Here is a 15,944-nt window from a genome sequence, read left to right as displayed (position 1 = left end):
CGCCCTGGGAGAAGAGGTGAGATTCCTGGGGGCAGGACAAGCAGCTACCCCCACCCCTGCCTAGTACTGTGCGTTAGAGACCCCTCAGGCCCCCTCCACAGCCCACAGGTGCTACCTTGATGGTCTCAGCCCTGAACCCCGCCTGGACCTGCTGGAAGTTTGTAGGACTGGACAGGCCAAGGGCGTGGGTCTAGGGACAGAAAGCGAGAGTGTGCAGCGTTTGACCCTCCTGGGTCTGGGAGGGCCTATCCAGGGGATGGTCACAGGAAAGGTGCGAGGTTCCTTTTTCAGTACCAAAAGCCTAGGTCACAGACAGCCGAGGGACAGGAGGCTGGGACCTGCAGAAATGGGGCGGAGGCTGAACAAGCAGGCCTGGTTGGACTAAGGGTCTGGAATGCGAGGCTCAGCAGCTGAGCCTTTATCCTCTGGTCAAATTTGGGCTTTTAGGACCCACATTTTGGGTGAGAGATGACTGGGCATGGTTTGAGGGTAGACGAGGGGAGGATGGTGTTGGGACATTTTTTGAAGGTTTGTAGGCCTGCCAGGCCTACAAACTTCCCACAGGGATCTGTGGGGTCCCTAAGGCTGGGGTCGGGTCATATGGTCATCTTGAGCAGCTGGCTAGCAACCATGAGTGACCCTGGCCGAGAACAAAACTCTGGCTTTCAGCATCTTGAAAGGTGCAGCCGAAGCTGTGGTAGTGGGTGCGGCATCCCCTCTGGGACCCCCTTGCCCCCAGTTCCCCACCTGCAATGGGAAGAAATGGGCTAAGAGCCCTGGCCTGCTCTGGTATTTCAGTGTTGGGCATTTTGGTGTCCTCGCTACAGAGGGTAGAGAGGTCACCAAAGGTAACTGACTGATGAAGAGTCACGGTGGTGGGACCCCACATCTGTGACAGAATGCACGTGGAAGGCGCCCAACCACATGGCAGAGGGCTGCTCTGCCTAGCTGTCTTAGGGGTCTGGCTCAGTCTGCTGGGGTTAGGCCCCCTTCCTGGGGCTTACTCAGTCTGGGGTTCACTGTTGGCGAAAATTAGCTATCCATCCAAAGGCAGTTCTGGAAGTCCTTGAGCTGAGGTCTGTGGGCTTTGGGAGAAGCCTCAGATTACTGGGTGCTCTATGGTGTGTCCCTTGCCCATTTGTCCTTCTCCAATGTAGTCCTCAGCCTACTCCTCTGCCCCTGGGAAAGACAGTGACATTCTGGGCTCAACTGGTTGGGGTGGAGCTCCAGGTGGGGCCAGCAACGAGGGAGCGAAGGCAGGATAAGGGGAGCACTCAGGCCAGGGCCAGGACCCACTCGTGGCCTGAGGGCTTAGAGCTTAGGGCAGATTAGAGCTAGGCTAAGATTCACTCAGCTGTGTCTCTGAGCGAGGAGACCAGCAGGGTCCGGGAGGGTGGACAGGACACGGGAGGGCGGTGGGGCAAAGGCATGGAGGCATCCTTTACATAGTCCCCTGGGACCCAGGTAAGGGAGCTGTGGGTGCCGTAGGCACTGTAGCGTCAGGCATCAGACAGAACCTGTGCCTAGATAGGCCTGCCCTGACTCCACGCCCCCGTCCCATGCCTGTAAAACTAGTCTCACGTCCACATTCGCCCAACCCTACCACAAAGGGCAGTGTGACCCCACCCCTTTGTGCTCCAGGCCCCACCCCTGCTGCTGGGCCAGGTCCCTCACAGCTTCTCTTTCTGGGCCCTGGGTGCCCTGGGCCCCCCTACATCCCTGCGGTCTGCCGGGAGGAAGCGGCCCTCCTCCCCCACCGTGACTCTGCGCTTCCTGCCCTTGCTGGGGCCTGAGGGGACGTTTCCCTGTTCACACCAAAGTTTCCCTGGCAGCACCCAGACTCAGGCTCTGCCCAGCCGCTGCCCCTTTTGCCCATGGAACCAGCTCTGGGGCCTGGGGTCCAGGTAACCAGTCAGGGTGGGCAGAGGTTCCCAGGGCGAGGTAAGGTATTCTACCTATACATGCGGGGGATGTGTATGTCCATGGGTCTGCCCGGCTGATGGTGCACAGGCACCCTGCGATCTACAGTCAGGGAAAGTTTCCTGGAGGTGGTGGTGGCTGCTGAGCTGGGAGAACGTGGCAGGCGAGAGCCCAAGGCTTTGGATCAGGGTTGGCTGATGGGTGGAAGACCGTGCACCCGTGTGGGTCTTAGCCACACCCAAGGCATGTACACACTTAAGCCCCTCCCCTGCCTGTGTCAGGCCTGCCTGGGTCCCCAAGGGTTAGAGAAGTGGGAGCAAAGGGCTGCAAAGCAGATGGGGGACCTGGGAGAGAGGTCAGTGTGGACGGCGGTCCTCATACTGACCTTCCAACTTCCTGTCCTCCCTCCCCCACGATCCCTCTCCCTTCCTCACTCCCGCTGCTCTGCCTCCTATCTCTGTCTACCCCTTACCCCCTTCATTCACTCCACTTCTGTCTATATGCCCTTGTCCCCCACTGTCACTGTCTCTGTGGTCCCCACCCTTGTTCCCTCGAAACTGCAGAAGGACTTGGGTTACCTGCAGCAGTGGCTGAAAGCCTTTGTAGGTACCTTCGAGAAGAGCATCTCACTGTCTTCTCTGGAGCCACGCAGGTGAGGCTGGAGCTGCAAGGGGAGGGGAGACTGAGGGGTCCTTGGCACTCCGGTGACCCCTCCTCCCTGCAGGCCAGAGGAAGCAGGTGCAGAGGTGCCCCTGCTACCGCTGGAGGCGCTGCATGTGTTGGCCAAGCAGCTGGACGAGGGGGACCTGGAGCAAGCCCTGCTCCTGCTCAAGCTCTTCATCGTCCTCTGCAGGTGAGTCCCTGTGTCCCCCCCAGGTGGGGCAGCGTGGGACTGGGCCAGAGGGGGCGCTGGCATACTGCTGCGACCTCTGTTCATTCACTCCCCAGGAACCTGGAGAATGTGGAGGCAGGCCGGGGCCAGGTGCTGGTGCCTCGGGTGCTGGCACTGCTGACCTGGTTGGTGGCCGAGGTGACGTGGGCTCTACCTGGGGGGTGGGCAGCAAATGGTAGCCATTGCCCAGCAAACCCCCTTCCACGCTCTCCCTGTGCCTACAGCTGAAAGGACACCCACCGCAGCAGGAGGGCCGGGGGCCCCACCTGGAGAACGTGGCCCTGCACGCCCTCCTCTTGTGCGAGGGCCTCTTTGACCCCTACCAGACCTGGCGGCGCCAGCTCGGCGGGTGAGAGCCCAGAGGGGGCTGGGGAGACATGGGGGTGGCTGCTGTGGGAAAGGTGGCTGTGTGCAGGCTGGTGAGGGAGGATGACTGAGGAGGGTGAAGTGCCCGGCCTCACCCTGCCCCTGCCCACCCCACCCCCACCCCCAGGGAAGTCATCAGTGCCAAGGAGAAGAGCAAGTACAAGTTCCCTCCTGCCGCTTTGCCCTGTGAATTCAGCACCTTCTTCCGAGGTCAGGCCTTGCCCCTGCCCACCTGGCCCACCCCCTAAACCTGAACCCCTTCCTGCAGTTCCCCATCCCTTACACAGGACGTGACCCGCTTAGTGGTGGCTGCACGTGGGGCTGGGAGAACCCCACGAATTTGAAGGGGTTCAGGGGCAGAGAGGAGAGAAAGGGCACGGCTGGGTAGATGAGTAATTTCTTTTCTGGGCTGTAGTGAAGGCCTCTCATCAGGTGGGGGCATTGCTTTCCCCTCCCCCTTCCCTCCTATCTCCGGGGTCCCCCAAGCACTTGCGTCCCACTCTGATCTGGACCGTATTAAAACTCCCTGGTCCAATCCCTTTATCCCTGTAGCCTCCACTCAGTCTCCACCCTTTGCAGACAATGTCTATATTAGGGGTCTCCAGTTCCTACTCCCTCACTCATGCAGCAGCTGACCCCTAAGATGTCTCTGGTCACCTCTTCTCCCTGGGGACCTTCATCTCCTGGGTCATCTCTCTTCTCTCATTGGAGGCAGAGAAGTCTTTAGGTGGGCTCGAGGTGGGATGCTACCTGGACAGGGGCAGCTGGGCTTAGGAAGCTGGTGGCCTATTGGGATAGAAAGTATCTCGTCGCTGGGGTGCGCTGCGGAGTTGCTGGCCGGGGCCTGGAACCGGGACAAGGCTCCAGGAGGGAAGATTCCCTATGGGGAGCTCCCTGCCTCCATTCTCCCACTGCCTGAGTACTCTTCTCAAAACAAACTGGATTCTGTTCCTGCTATTCTAAATGCCCCAGTGGTGGCCTGACACCCTCAGGAACAAATCCTGCTTCTCCCCACAGCCGTCCTCCAGCCCCTCGCTCTCTGCACCCCAGCCGTGAGCATGTCCTCTCATTCCTAGAATGCGACTAGGTGACCCACTTCCGGTTCTTTGCCCACTATTTCCTCTCCCTTCACAGGCCAACTGCCAACTGGGCTCCCAGGCTTCACCTCAAAAGCCCTGCCTCCAGGAGGCCTCCCACCCCATCCCACCGGAATCAAGCCCGCCCTGTTCTTGCTCCCCCACCCCCACCACACCCATTTGACCCAGGGCTCCTGGTCCTTTCTGCTCTCTGGGTTTCAGTCTGTGGCCTGGCATCCTGTCCATTCCACATATGAGGCTGTGAAAGCCCCTAAAAGTCCCCAGCGGGGGCACGAATGGGGGTGGGAGACATCTGTATGCTAGACATAGCAAGGTCCCTAGAGCAGGTCACTGGGGGAAGTGCCAACTGTCACAGGGCAGAGGGACCAGGAGATTTGCATCTGAGAAACTAAACCCTGGGTTGCCATGGGGAAGCGGGTGGGGGGATATGCTCACCTGGGGTCTTCACTTTGTGGACTGAGGACCTGGGGAGCTGGCTAGGCTCTCAGGGCAGGGTCATGTTTCCCTGTAAGCTCCCCAGAGAAAGGCTGTATTCCCCTCAGATCCCTAATAGACAGCCATGACGTTTTTCTCCCCTCGGCGCAGAACCAGGTCTCCCTGAGACCGGGCCTCCCAGCTCCCACCCCCACTCCAGGGCTCCCACCTCTTATAGACCCCTGGTAGATCCACAGCCCTGCAAGTTTGGTGACGTTGTCCTGCCCTGCCCACCCCACCCTACCCAGAGAGCCTGCAGGATGCAGACCGCTTGCCTCCCACACTGCTGCTGCGTCTCATTCACCTTTTTGGTGCTGTCCTTGCAGGAGGGAAGGTAGGCTGGGAGGAGCCTACGGGCAGAGGGTGGCCGTCTCAGGGTCTCTGCTGGGTGGGCCCTTCGCCCATTGCCTGTCTTTATTCACACCTGCAGGAGAACGGGCAGACGGCTGTGAGTGCCGGCTCCGTGCAGGGCTTGCTGGGTGTGGTGCAGGGCTGGGGCCGTGGGCCAGCTCAAGACTCCCGCCTAGTGCCGCTGGCGCTAGAGGCCCTAGTGGGCACAGTACATGTCCTGCATGCCAGCCACACACCCCCCCGAGGTCCAGAGCTCCGCGCCTTGCTTGAGGGTTACTTCCGCGTCCTTAATGCCGACTGGCCGTCTGGGCCGAGCCCAGGCCCCGAAGAGGCCCTCGTCACCCTACGAGTCAGCATGCTCGGTGGGTATGGGCTCCCAGGCTCTTGGGGCAGTTGTCCCAGGAGTGAAAGGCCCAAGTGATGATGGAAAGGCTGGACTGGGCAGTATGGGGAAGAGGGTTTAAGGCTGACTGTCAGGAGGTGCTGCTGGAAGGGGATTAGACAAGGCTGACCCTTGACCCTTCCACAGATGCCATCCCCATGATGCTGGCATGCGAGGACCGGCCAGTGCTGCAGGCCACCTTCCTCAGCAACAATTGCTTTGAACACCTTACTCGTCTCATCCAGAACAGCAAGGTGGGCAGGACCCGGGCTGGGGCGGAGGGCCTGGAACCCAGGGGCTAGGGAGACCACATGTGGGTGCCGAGCTGCTGCTGAGCAAACGTGGGCTGTACCGGTCTGGGGGGCACGGCTGGTGGGGTGGCCTGCAGTTCAGTGGGAGGACCTGGGCCTGAGGATGGCTCTGTACCCCACCAGAGGGGGTGCCGAGGAAGGACAGGAGCTGCCCTGGCCCGTTTCCCCTCTCCCCAGTCCTAAGTCCAGGAGCAGGAGGGCGGCTCAGCTGTTTGGATGCGGTGCCTACTCTTGCCTACTTAACCACCCCAGACTCTGTTCCTCTGAGCTGATATGGGGTGGCTCATCTCCCCCCACCCCTTCCCTAGGGCCTGGTGGGGCAATCATCATGGGGTTCGGGGTACATCCTTCCCTCTGGGGCAGAGTCCTGGCAGCTGTTCCAGGCCCTACTCTAACCCCTCCCTTCCCTCATCTTCCTCCTTCTCTCTCCTCTGCCTCCTGTGCCCTCCCCCTCCCCCACAGCTATACCTGCAGGCCCGGGCGCCCCCTGAGGGGGACAGTGACCTGGCTACCCGGTTACTGACCGAGCCCGATGTTCAGAAGGTACCACCCTGGGGCTGACCAGCTCAGGCACTCACCTCCCTGGGCACCCACCCCCTGGGCTCCCTCTTCGAGCCCTTCCTGCACTATGCAGGGGAGATGAGCAGATATGTGTAAGGCCTGGTGTGGCCTAGTGATGGGGCTGGGTCCCCCATGCTGTCTCACCCACCTTCCAAGTCCCCATCCTAGGGAATGGGGCAAGAGTGATCTTTTTCCTGCCTTGTACTGCTTTTGGGAGCTGGGGTTTGGCTGTGCCAAGCTGGAGGGAACCTTCGAAACTTAATCTCCCACTCCCATTTCACAGAAGGGGAAACAGAAACCCAGATAGATATGCAGGGATTTGGCTGGAGCCATTCACGGAGAAGGAGGTCCCCCACATGGGGCCACTTCTTCACATGGATTCTTGTACCTGCCCTAAGCAGGTCACTGGGAGTCTGCATCCTCCCACCCCCTCCTGATGTGCTCCCTGCCTCACCTTGCACGGGGGCTGTAGCAGGCTGCAGGGTGCCAGGGGCTCCACGTGGTGCACCTTCTCTGGTGGCTCAGTGCCTGGGCCCCAACCTCCAGAGCCCACCATGGCTTTGTCCTCATGAGGTAGCCCCATGTGTCTGATGCACTTGGCTGTTTTCTGAGAGCCTGCATGTCCGTCTATCTACAAATCAGGCGAGGCAGGCAAGACTCCTTTAAGATGAAGAAAGTGAGGCTTAAAGAACAGAAGAAGGTGACCTGACATCAGTTGGGAAGTCAGGCAGAGCTGGGCCCAAGGGCCCCATGGAGCCGATATACAGCCTAGCACCCGCTGACAACCCTCCAAGCCCTCGTGACTGCTCACCCCCTTGGGGTGGGGCAGGACGAGTGAGCAGCATGCCTCTGGCTATCGGGTTCAGCCAGGGTGAGCCTTAGTGTCCCCACCTGGATCTAGGGGACAGGGGCTGGGTAAGACTCAAAGGTCTCGAAGGTTCTTCTGGTTCTAACATCCTGTGATTGATTGTCCCTAAATCCTGGACCCCCTGTCAATCATCATGGGTGATGGGCACTTGCTCGCCTGCCTGCACATGTGTGTCTCACTTGGGTGGGGATGTGTGGGGACTGAGGCCCATAAGCCCATCAGACAGTGGGGGGCAGAGGAGTGTGGCAACAGGGTCCACTGTTGATCTGTCCCAATGAGGGCCTTTCCAGCCTTGGTTCCTTCCTTGGCCTCTTCGTCAGAGTGGGTCTTGCCAAGCTGGTCAGAGAGGAACCTAGGGTCAGGGTGAGGGGCACAGCAGTTTGGGCAAAGAGTAGAGGGCCTGGTGCCCAGACAGTGTTGCCACACTCCTAGGGCCCCAAGCCAGCACAGCTACCTGCCTTGGGGCACCTGCCCCTGGCCCTACACCCCTTTGCTGCAGGGCGCTGCCAGCTGCGATGCCCTGGCTCCTGCTTCTCCTGACTGCTCCTCCCACCCCAAGGTACTGGACCAGGACACAGACGCCATTGCCGTGCACGTGGTCAGAGTGTTGACCTGCATCATGAGTGGCTCCCCGTCGGCCAAGGTGAGGGCGCTGCAGTCTGCCTGCAGTGGGGGGTGCAGTGGGGGTGAGGTTAACCACATGCCCCGTAACTGGCCTGGCTGGTGGCTGTTGGAGCCGGTGAGCTGGGGAGGTAGCCATCGTGCCCTCTGGGGTGCAGCTCAGGCCTCTGGGCGGGCATGGTCACCAGTCGGTCCTGGGAGCTGGATATCCTGGGTCAGAGCTGGATGGGGGAAGGACATTTGTGGGGTAACCACCATCTGCAGCCTTCTGAGATGGATCCATACCCCCTGCGTCCCTGCACAGCCCTCTACCCATCAGCACGGTGACCCAGGGGCAGAGCCTGGTGAGGGGGCCCCGAAAGCGGCTGCCTCCTCCAGGGTTTCCGTGGGGTGTGAGTTTGCCCTGGGCCCATATCCATGCTCATGACCTCCCCACACAACCCTGCACAGGAGGTGTTTAAAGAGCGCATCGGCTACCCTCACCTGCATGAGATTCTGCAGAGCCACGGTCCCCCCACACATCGGCTGTTGCAAGAGCTGCTCAACATGGTGAGGGCAAGGGCTTGTGTCAACGTCCCAAGGGCAGCCAGGACTGAGTCAGGGGCACCACGGAAGGCCAGCTCTCCACCTTGGGGGACTGTGTTGACTGTGGCCAGTACATACTGTGACCTGTGGCCAAACACGTGTGTCAGTGTCCCTGGGGTGAGGATTCCTGGTTGCATGGGGCCTGGAAGCTGCTGCACGTTCGCAAGCCCCAGGATTCTCCTGCTGACACACAGTTGGGGTCTGGGCCAACCCAGAGCGAAAGCCAAGGCTGGGGGTTAACAGGGCTGAAGGGCTGTTACTGGTACTGATGGTTGTCCTTGCACCTCTGACTCTCCTGAGCCTCAGACACAACCTGGGAGCAGGATGGGGGAGTTAGGGGGTGAGCACCCATTGCCTTCCCATGTCATAGACAAGTAAACTGACACAGGAAGTGCCACTGTTGGCTTGTCCCATGCTGGTTGCCTGGGAACTATCACATTCTCTACACCCGCAGGCCGTGGAGGGTGACCACAGCATATGTCCGCCACCACCAATCCGCAACGAGCAGCCGGTGCTGGTGCTGATGCGGTGGCTGCCGGCACTGCCCACGGCTGAGCTACGGCTCTTCCTAGCACAACGCCTCTGGTGGCTCTGCGACAGCTGCCCTGCCAGCCGTGCCACGTGTGTGCAGGCTGGTCTTGTAGACTGCCTGTTGGAGACACTTAGCGTGGGGGAAGCCCTGGGGGCCCGCTGCCAGGAGCAGCTACTGGCGCTGCTGCAAGCATTGGGCCGTGTGTCACTAAGGCCTTTGGAGCTTCGTCGCCTGCTTCACCCCCCACCAGGGCTGGACTCAGGGCCGGGTGGAGCTGAGGCTGGGAATGCCCGACACGCTGGTGCCATCATTCGTGCGTTATCAGGCATGGCTCGGCACCAGGGCCCTGCACGAGCCCTACGCTACTTTGACCTCACACTCAGCATGGCGGGTATTATGGTCCCCTCTGTGCAGCGATGGCCAGGAACTGGCTTCACTTTCCATGCCTGGCTCTGTCTGCACCCCACGGCTGCAGGGCCTGCCCTGGGTCCCTCCCGGCCACTCCAGCGGAAGCAGCTGTACAGGTGGGTGACTGCCAGGGACCAGGGCAGAGTGCCAGAGGGAGCAGGAGAAGCAGCAGGCGTAACTGGCTTGGCCTGCCCCCAGCTTCTTCTCCAGCAGTGGCTCAGGGTTTGAGGCCTTCTTCACGGCGGCCGGGACGCTGGTGGTGGCAGTGTGCACCCGGAAGGATTACTTGACCATGAGCTTGCCTGAAGTGTCCTTTGCTGACTCTGCCTGGGTGAGCCTCCGTCCTCATGGCCCAGGGGGTGGACAGGGCCCCAAACCCCAACCTCCAGCCTGACGTGGCTTCTATTCTAGCACTGTGTGGCCATCGTCCATGTGCCCGGACGTCTGCTTTTCGGCCAGAACCTGGTCTCTGTCTACAAAGATGGTCATCTGATCAAGACAGCACCCCTTCGCTGCCCATCCCTCAGTGAGGTGTGCAGGGCAGGGTTTGGGGAGGCCTTGGGTAACTGGGGGGACGTGGACAGGGAGGGGTCTAGGGCCCCTAGGCCCCAACAGGCCTCAGACTTCAGCCTCTAAGGACTGCAGCTGTAGGGGTCACTGTGGAACCGGATGCAGTGGAACCCCAGGCCTTGCTGTGACCTGACCACTCTCCCAACCCTGGCCCCACAGCCTTTCTCCTCTTGCTGTATCGGCTCCGCTGGGCACCGCACGACGACCACCACCACGGGGCCGCCTGCGCCACCAGCCCCCGCTGCCCTGGCTCACACTCACCCCTCTCTCATCCGCTCCCAATCAGTTCCAGCCACCACAGGGCTGGACTGGGGGTCCGGGCTGGTGGCCCCCCTGCAGGAGGGCAGCATCAGCTCCACCCTTGCAGGCACACAGGACACTCGGTGGGGTAGCCCCACGTCCCTAGAGGGTGAGCTGGGCGCCGTGGCCATCTTCCATGAAGCCCTGCAAGAGGCGTCCTTGCAGGTCCTATACACCTTGGGTATGTGGCCCATCCCCCTGCCCTGCCCCAGCCCACCCACCCCGTGTCCCAGAGCTGGGTGTGGGGACTTATAAAGTGCCCAGTCCAGAAACTAGAGGTCTGAGGGGAGAAGGCATCCCTGTGGCGGGGGAGGTCCTCTGATCAGGCAGAGAAGAGGCGGGCTCTGGATGGGGTTTGGCCCAAGGCCCAGCCCGGTCTGAAACCCCCTGCTCACCCCCCCAGGGCCCAATGAGACAGCGCCCTTCAAGCCTGAGGGTGAACTGCATGAGCTTGACACCAAGCTGCTCCTCCATTACTCACCTCAGGTATTGGGGGAGGCAGCTGGCTCAACCTTCCTACCTCCCCCTGGCTCCCACACTGTCTGCTGCCCCCTCCTCCAACTGACCCCTGCTGTCTGCTCACACCCTTCCCGCAGGCCTGTAAGAACAACATCTGCCTGGACCTGTCCCCTGGCCACGGGCTGGATGGCCGCCTGACGGGCTACAGGGTGGAGACCTGGGACGTGAAGGTGTGTGTGCACATGTGGGCGGTGTGTGCAGGAAGCATGGGCACATGCGTGCACAGGGCGGGCTGGGGAGTGGCACTGTGCCCTGGAAAGGCTTTAGGACACTGGACCCTGGTTCTCAGCCTGGAGGGTGTGCTGGGGTGGAATGGGTCAGGAAACGGCTGGGAGCTGCCTTCTCACAGCCAGACCCCTCCCTACCCCTCAGGATGTGGTGAATTGTGTGGGAGGCATGGGTGCCCTGCTGCCCCTGCTGGAGCGAGTGGCTACACAGCCCCAAGAGGCCGAGGCAGGTCCAGCTGAAACATACGACCTTGTGGGACCTGAACTGACCTCTGGCCGCAACACCCAGGGCCTGCTTCTCCCACTGGGTAAGTCCTCAGGTAAGTGTCCCTGGTACCTGGGTTGTGTGGAGAAAATCGTGGGTGATGGGGGGCTGGAGTGCCTCAAGTGTCTGTGGCCACTGGCAGGCCCTTGACACACATTTGTCCCCTTCCTGGTGGCCGGCAGAGGAGCGAATGGAGAGGAACGCAGTGGCTGCCTTTCTGCTGATGCTGCGGAACTTCCTGCAGGGCCACCCTGTGAACCAGGAGAGCCTGGTGCAGTGCCAGGGGCCTGCCATCATCGGGGCTCTCCTGCGCAAGGTGGGGCCTGTGGGGCAGCTGACCAAAGGGACTGGGTGGGTGGACCACGACGGGAAAGCTGATGCCATCAGTCAGGGACAGGCTCCTGGGAGAGGTGGCATGAGTGGCAGGGTTTGGCTGCGAGGGTCAGGGGGAAGTCCCAGCACAGGCTGGGACAGGGGACCTCAAAGGAGGTTGGGGAGCTTGCATTCAGAGATAGGAGGGAGCCATCAAGGGGATCTGAGCAGGCAGGACGCTTGTGTCTGCCTATGCGGGGCAGGGTGGCAGCTGGGAGGCTCGACAGTGGGCAGACAGGGCCTGACATCTCAGCCCCGCTCCTCCCACCCCAGGTCCCCAGCTGGGCCATGGACATGAATGTGCTCATGTCTGCCCAGCTGCTGATGGAGCAGTTGGCAGCTGAGGGCAGTGGGCCCCTCCTCTACCTGCTCTACCAGCATTTGCTCTTCAACTTTCATCTCTGGACCTTCAGCGACTTTGCTGTGCGCCTTGGTAGGTGCGGGGACTTGGGTGAAGGGAAGCCTCCAGTCAAGGTGGTGGTGGAGGTTCTAAGTTATAACTCTTCTCTGGGTGATCTGAGGGGACATATTTGTCTGGGGGCGTCCAAGGGGAACATGACCCTCCCCTGGGGGTGTCTGGCAGGAGGATCGGAAGGGGCCCAGCTCAGCCTGGTGGCCTGAGCCTTCTGCTGCCCACTCAGGCCACATCCAGTACATGTCCAGCATAGTCCGTGAGCACAGACAGAAGCTACGGAAGAAGTATGGGGTCCAGTTCATCCTGGATGCCCTGCGCACCCACTACAGGTGAGGCTGGAGGGGGCAGATGGCCAGAGGGCTGACCCCTTGGCCTCGGGGACAGGACGGTTCAGTCCCCCCGTTCACCTGCCCACTCTTCCTGTTCTCTACCCCCCTTGCCTGTGCTTTCTCCTGGCCCTGGGTGCGTTTGCCTGCTGGGACCTGCCCAGCCCACAGCGGGAGCGCCCCCTAGCGGCTGACGACCTGCGCACGGTGCAGACTTCACTCCTGGGCCTGGCTCGGGAGTTCCTGGTGCGGAGCTCCCCTACTGATGACATGCAGGTTCTGCTGAGCTTTCTGGCAGCCGCGGGTGACGATGGCCAGGTAGGCTGGAGGTTGGTGACAGGCTTATGTGAGGGGTGCAGTGTGGGCCACGTGGGGACACCCGGCCCAGTGAGTCTTTGTATCCCCAGGTGGCGGGCGCCCTGGACCTGCTGCTGGCACTGCTACAGGGCTCACCAGCACAGGAGTCTCTGGCTGTTTTCCTCCTGGAGCCGGGGAACCTGGAGGTGCTGCTGGCACTGCTGGTGCGGCCAAGGTCACTGCCCCTGGTGTCCGACCGAGTCTGCAAGGTACACCCAGCAGCCCCCCCCCCCCCATCCCATTCTTTCTATGGCCCCTGCCTGAGGCCCTGGGAGGAGCAGCAGGCCTTGGGCTGGCAGAGGAAGCTGCTTTTGCAGACCTTTCTTAGAAGTGCACACCTGTGTGGTGACTTCCCCTCCTATAGTAACTTCTTCCCTGTGATGACACCCTCCCCACACACACCCCACTTGCACACACAGATCCTGCGCAGACTACGGCAGAATGAGCGCTTACCTGAACGGAGCCGCCAGCGGCTCCGGCTGCGAGAGTGTGGTCTCCAGGGTCTTGTCGCCTGCCTGCCAGAGGGGGCAGTTTCCCTCCAGCTCTGTCAGGGCCTCTACAAGCTGTTCCTGGGGACAGGTACAGTCTGGTTGGAGCCAAAAGGCAGGCCAGGTGGAGGGATGACATGGATCCGGAAACAGGGCTGGTGGGACGATGGGAGGTGTGGGTAGAGGGCTGGGACAGCAGGGTAGCACAGCCCCTACTGGGGTCAAGCCCTCAGGCCTCTGTTCATCCTCCCAGATTCCCTGAACCTCTCAGACCTGATGGCTGTGGTGCAGCTGTCCCTGCAGGCCGATCTCAGCGTCCGCCTGGACATCTGTCGCCAGGTGAGTGTGGGAGGTGAAAGCTTTGGCAGGGGAGCGTCTATCCCAAGGACTCACTTTGCCTGTCAGTGGTGAAGGGTCTCTGGGAGCCTCCCCTGCAAAAGCCCCAGGAGGAGGGTCTGGGGGCAGATCTCTTGGACGAGTCCCTTACTTGCTGTGCCCTGGCCCGGCAGCTCTTCCATCTCATCTATGGACAGCCTGACATAGTGCGGCTGCTGGCCCGACAGGCCGGCTGGCAGGATGTGCTGACCCGGCTGTATGTGCTGGAGGCTGCGACGGCCAGCAGTCCTCTGCGGTTTTCCCCAGAGCTGCCCGCCTCCCCAGAACCAGCCTTATCCAAGCCAGCCACTGAGTCACCTGAATCTTCGGACGTCTTCCTGCCCTCAGATGCCCCCTGCCCCGACCCTGATGCCTTTTACCAAGCTCTCTCCCCGTTCTGTGCACCCTTTGACCTGGGCCTGGAACGGGCCAGCGTGGGTTCTGGCAACACTGCTGGTGGTGGCAGCAGCAGTGGGACTCTTACTCCGGCTAGCCAGCCTGGCACACCGTCCCCGCTGGATGGGCCCCGGCCCTTCCCTGCTGCTCATGGCCGCCTCAGTTCCAGTCTCTCCAATGTGCTGGAGGACGGCAGCCTTCCGGAGCCCACCATCAGTGGGGACGACACTTCTAATACCAGCAACCCTCAGGTGAGGCAGACCCACCCTCTGCCACTGCGTGGCACTAAGGACGGACACCTCTGGGACACAGGGCGGGCATTGTAGTCTTGCTATAGGTGTAGCCCTGTCTGTCATCAGGGCTGCAGCTGCCAGTGAGGTCCCAGAAGAGGGCAGAGACTTACAGGGCCCGTGGACAGCACAGCTCTCAGGGTCCTGCCTGGTGCTTCTGGATTTGGGGATAGGCCTCTGCTTCTATTCTTCCAGAGAATTCCAGGACAGTTCTTGAGGCCTTTCAGGATTGTGGGGTAATTTTGTGAACCACCTGATCTCGTCTTAGGAGTCACTGAAACCCCAGGATTCTCCCTGGGAGCCAGGCCAGGCCATCTGCTGGCTGAATGCTCTACTTCCTCTTGTTCCTACTGATGGTGGACAAGGGGTGCTGAGCTGTCCCTGCAGTGTGGGGTCACCCACACCCCGTACCCCCCATCTATGCCCACAGCAAACCCCTGAGGAGGAGCTGTGCAACCTGCTCACCAACGTGCTGTTCTTGGTGACATGGCGGGGCGTGGAAGGCAGTGACGAGGCCGCCTGGCGGGAACGTGGCCAGGTCTTCTCGGTGCTCACCCAGCTGGGGGCCTCAGCCACACTTGTGCGCCCACCAGACTGCATCAAGCGCAGGTGAGGAGGCATTTCAGGAGCGTGGGGGCCTCCAGGAAGCCTTCCGGTAAGGCAGGCGGTCAGGTAGACACCTGAGTTCCTCACCCACCCCAGCCTCCTGGAGATGATGCTGGAGTCAGCCCTGAGTGACATCAAAGAGGCCCCCGCTGGGGTCCTGGCCGGCTTCACCCAGCAGGTGCTTTGGCTGCTGCGCCTGCTGCAGGACTTCCTGTGCTCTGAGGGCCATGGCAACCAGGAACTGTGGAGCGAGAAGGTGACAGCTCAGAGGGATGTGAGCCTGCAGGCGTGTGGTCTGGGGAGGATGAGTACACATGTGCAGTCCTGGGTGTGTTGGCACGCGTGTCTGTGGGCATGACTTTGTATGTACAAAGCCAACCTGGCCTCTGGCCTAAACCTTACTTTGCTCCCTCTCCATGGGCTCCTGGCTTTATCTATCTGGTGATGGTTCCCGGGGAATGTGTTGTGTGGCAGCTCTTTGAAGGTGTGTGCAGCCTGCTTGATCGCCTGGGAGCCTGGCCACACCTGGCCAACGGCACAGCAGGTCTCCGAGAGATGGCACAGATAGGCCTGCACCTCGTGCTTGGCTACATCCTACTGGAGGACCCACAGGTAATGTGGTGGGGGTGGGAGGAGGAGCGTGGCAGGTGTAGGGAGCGGCTGGGTGCCACCTACACGTCCCTTGTGCCCCCAGCTGCACTCCCAGGCCTACGTGAGGCTGCATGCATTGCTGCAGACTGTAGTGCCCATGCGCCGGGAGGAGGCCTGCTATGTGCTCTCCAAGCTGGAGGCGGCGCTGGCGCGGGTGCTGAACACCACCCCCTACCAGACGGCCACCGAGGACCAGGAGCCGCCAACGACAGCTGCTGCAACTGTGGAGCGCTGCTCGTGGCTCGTGCCCCTGGTGCGCACGCTGCTGGACCGTGCCTACGGGCCACTGGGGCTTCAGTGGGGGCTGCCTTCCCTCCCGCCCACCAATGGCAGCCCCACCTTCTTCGAGGACTTCCAGGCCTTTTGTGCCACACCTGAATGGCGCCACTTCATCGACAAGCAGGTACCTAGAGGTGGGG

General features: G+C 61.3%; 1 protein-coding gene and 2 long non-coding RNA genes across 8 annotated transcripts in view; 1 reads left to right on the top strand and 2 right to left on the bottom strand.

Moving 5' to 3' along the window:
* The window catches only part of NBEAL2 (neurobeachin like 2), a 28,446-nt gene that overhangs the window by 5,289 nt on the left and 7,213 nt on the right, over positions 1-15,944 (top strand). For 2 of the 6 annotated variants that reach the window (XR_012489579.2, XM_074312469.2), the window contains exons 2-31: positions 2,484-2,572; positions 2,645-2,773; positions 2,869-2,950; positions 3,037-3,161; positions 3,306-3,388; positions 4,998-5,083; positions 5,180-5,462; positions 5,630-5,736; positions 6,256-6,336; positions 7,782-7,865; positions 8,294-8,392; positions 8,883-9,484; positions 9,567-9,699; positions 9,780-9,899; positions 10,098-10,419; positions 10,642-10,724; positions 10,835-10,927; positions 11,130-11,304; positions 11,432-11,565; positions 11,895-12,054; positions 12,263-12,365; positions 12,527-12,680; positions 12,770-12,928; positions 13,139-13,298; positions 13,461-13,546; positions 13,717-14,229; positions 14,699-14,877; positions 14,971-15,130; positions 15,349-15,486; positions 15,569-15,928. Coding sequence is in view for 5 of the 6 variants with exons in the window: in XM_074312469.2 (XP_074168570.2) it covers positions 2,484-2,572; positions 2,645-2,773; positions 2,869-2,950; positions 3,037-3,161; positions 3,306-3,388; positions 4,998-5,083; positions 5,180-5,462; positions 5,630-5,736; positions 6,256-6,336; positions 7,782-7,865; positions 8,294-8,392; positions 8,883-9,484; positions 9,567-9,699; positions 9,780-9,899; positions 10,098-10,419; positions 10,642-10,724; positions 10,835-10,927; positions 11,130-11,304; positions 11,432-11,565; positions 11,895-12,054; positions 12,263-12,365; positions 12,527-12,680; positions 12,770-12,928; positions 13,139-13,298; positions 13,461-13,546; positions 13,717-14,229; positions 14,699-14,877; positions 14,971-15,130; positions 15,349-15,486; positions 15,569-15,928 (5,082 nt within the window). In the remaining variant the exon portion in view is untranslated. Of the gene's footprint in view, positions 1-1,828; positions 1,905-2,483; positions 2,573-2,644; positions 2,774-2,868; positions 2,951-3,036; positions 3,162-3,305; positions 3,389-4,997; positions 5,084-5,179; positions 5,463-5,629; positions 5,737-6,255; positions 6,337-7,781; positions 7,866-8,293; positions 8,393-8,882; positions 9,485-9,566; positions 9,700-9,779; positions 9,900-10,097; positions 10,420-10,641; positions 10,725-10,834; positions 10,928-11,129; positions 11,305-11,431; positions 11,566-11,894; positions 12,055-12,262; positions 12,366-12,526; positions 12,681-12,769; positions 12,929-13,138; positions 13,299-13,460; positions 13,547-13,716; positions 14,230-14,698; positions 14,878-14,970; positions 15,131-15,348; positions 15,487-15,568; positions 15,929-15,944 lie in introns of those variants that run through there. The other 4 variants (XM_074312473.2, XM_074312470.2, XM_074312472.2 and 1 more) reach the window with 4 other exon arrangements.
* LOC148758211 (uncharacterized) lies at positions 2,488-7,044 on the bottom strand. The gene is made up of 3 exons (XR_016021259.1): positions 6,809-7,044; positions 5,054-5,173; positions 2,488-2,584 (listed from the first exon to the last, which is right to left on the bottom strand). It is a non-coding gene; the product is annotated as an uncharacterized LOC148758211 (long non-coding RNA).
* Positions 7,854-14,872, bottom strand: LOC148758210 (uncharacterized). The gene is made up of 4 exons (XR_016021258.1): positions 14,734-14,872; positions 13,173-13,362; positions 8,327-8,512; positions 7,854-8,064 (listed from the first exon to the last, which is right to left on the bottom strand). It is a non-coding gene; the product is annotated as an uncharacterized LOC148758210 (long non-coding RNA).

The sequence above is a fragment of the Rhinolophus sinicus genome, chromosome 5, assembly GCF_057876585.1.
Source record: "Rhinolophus sinicus isolate RSI-liver-muscle chromosome 5, RSI-T2T, whole genome shotgun sequence".
In the NCBI taxonomy this organism is placed as follows: Eukaryota; Metazoa; Chordata; class Mammalia; order Chiroptera; family Rhinolophidae; genus Rhinolophus; species Rhinolophus sinicus.
This window is presented reverse-complemented; position numbering and strand designations above follow the sequence as displayed.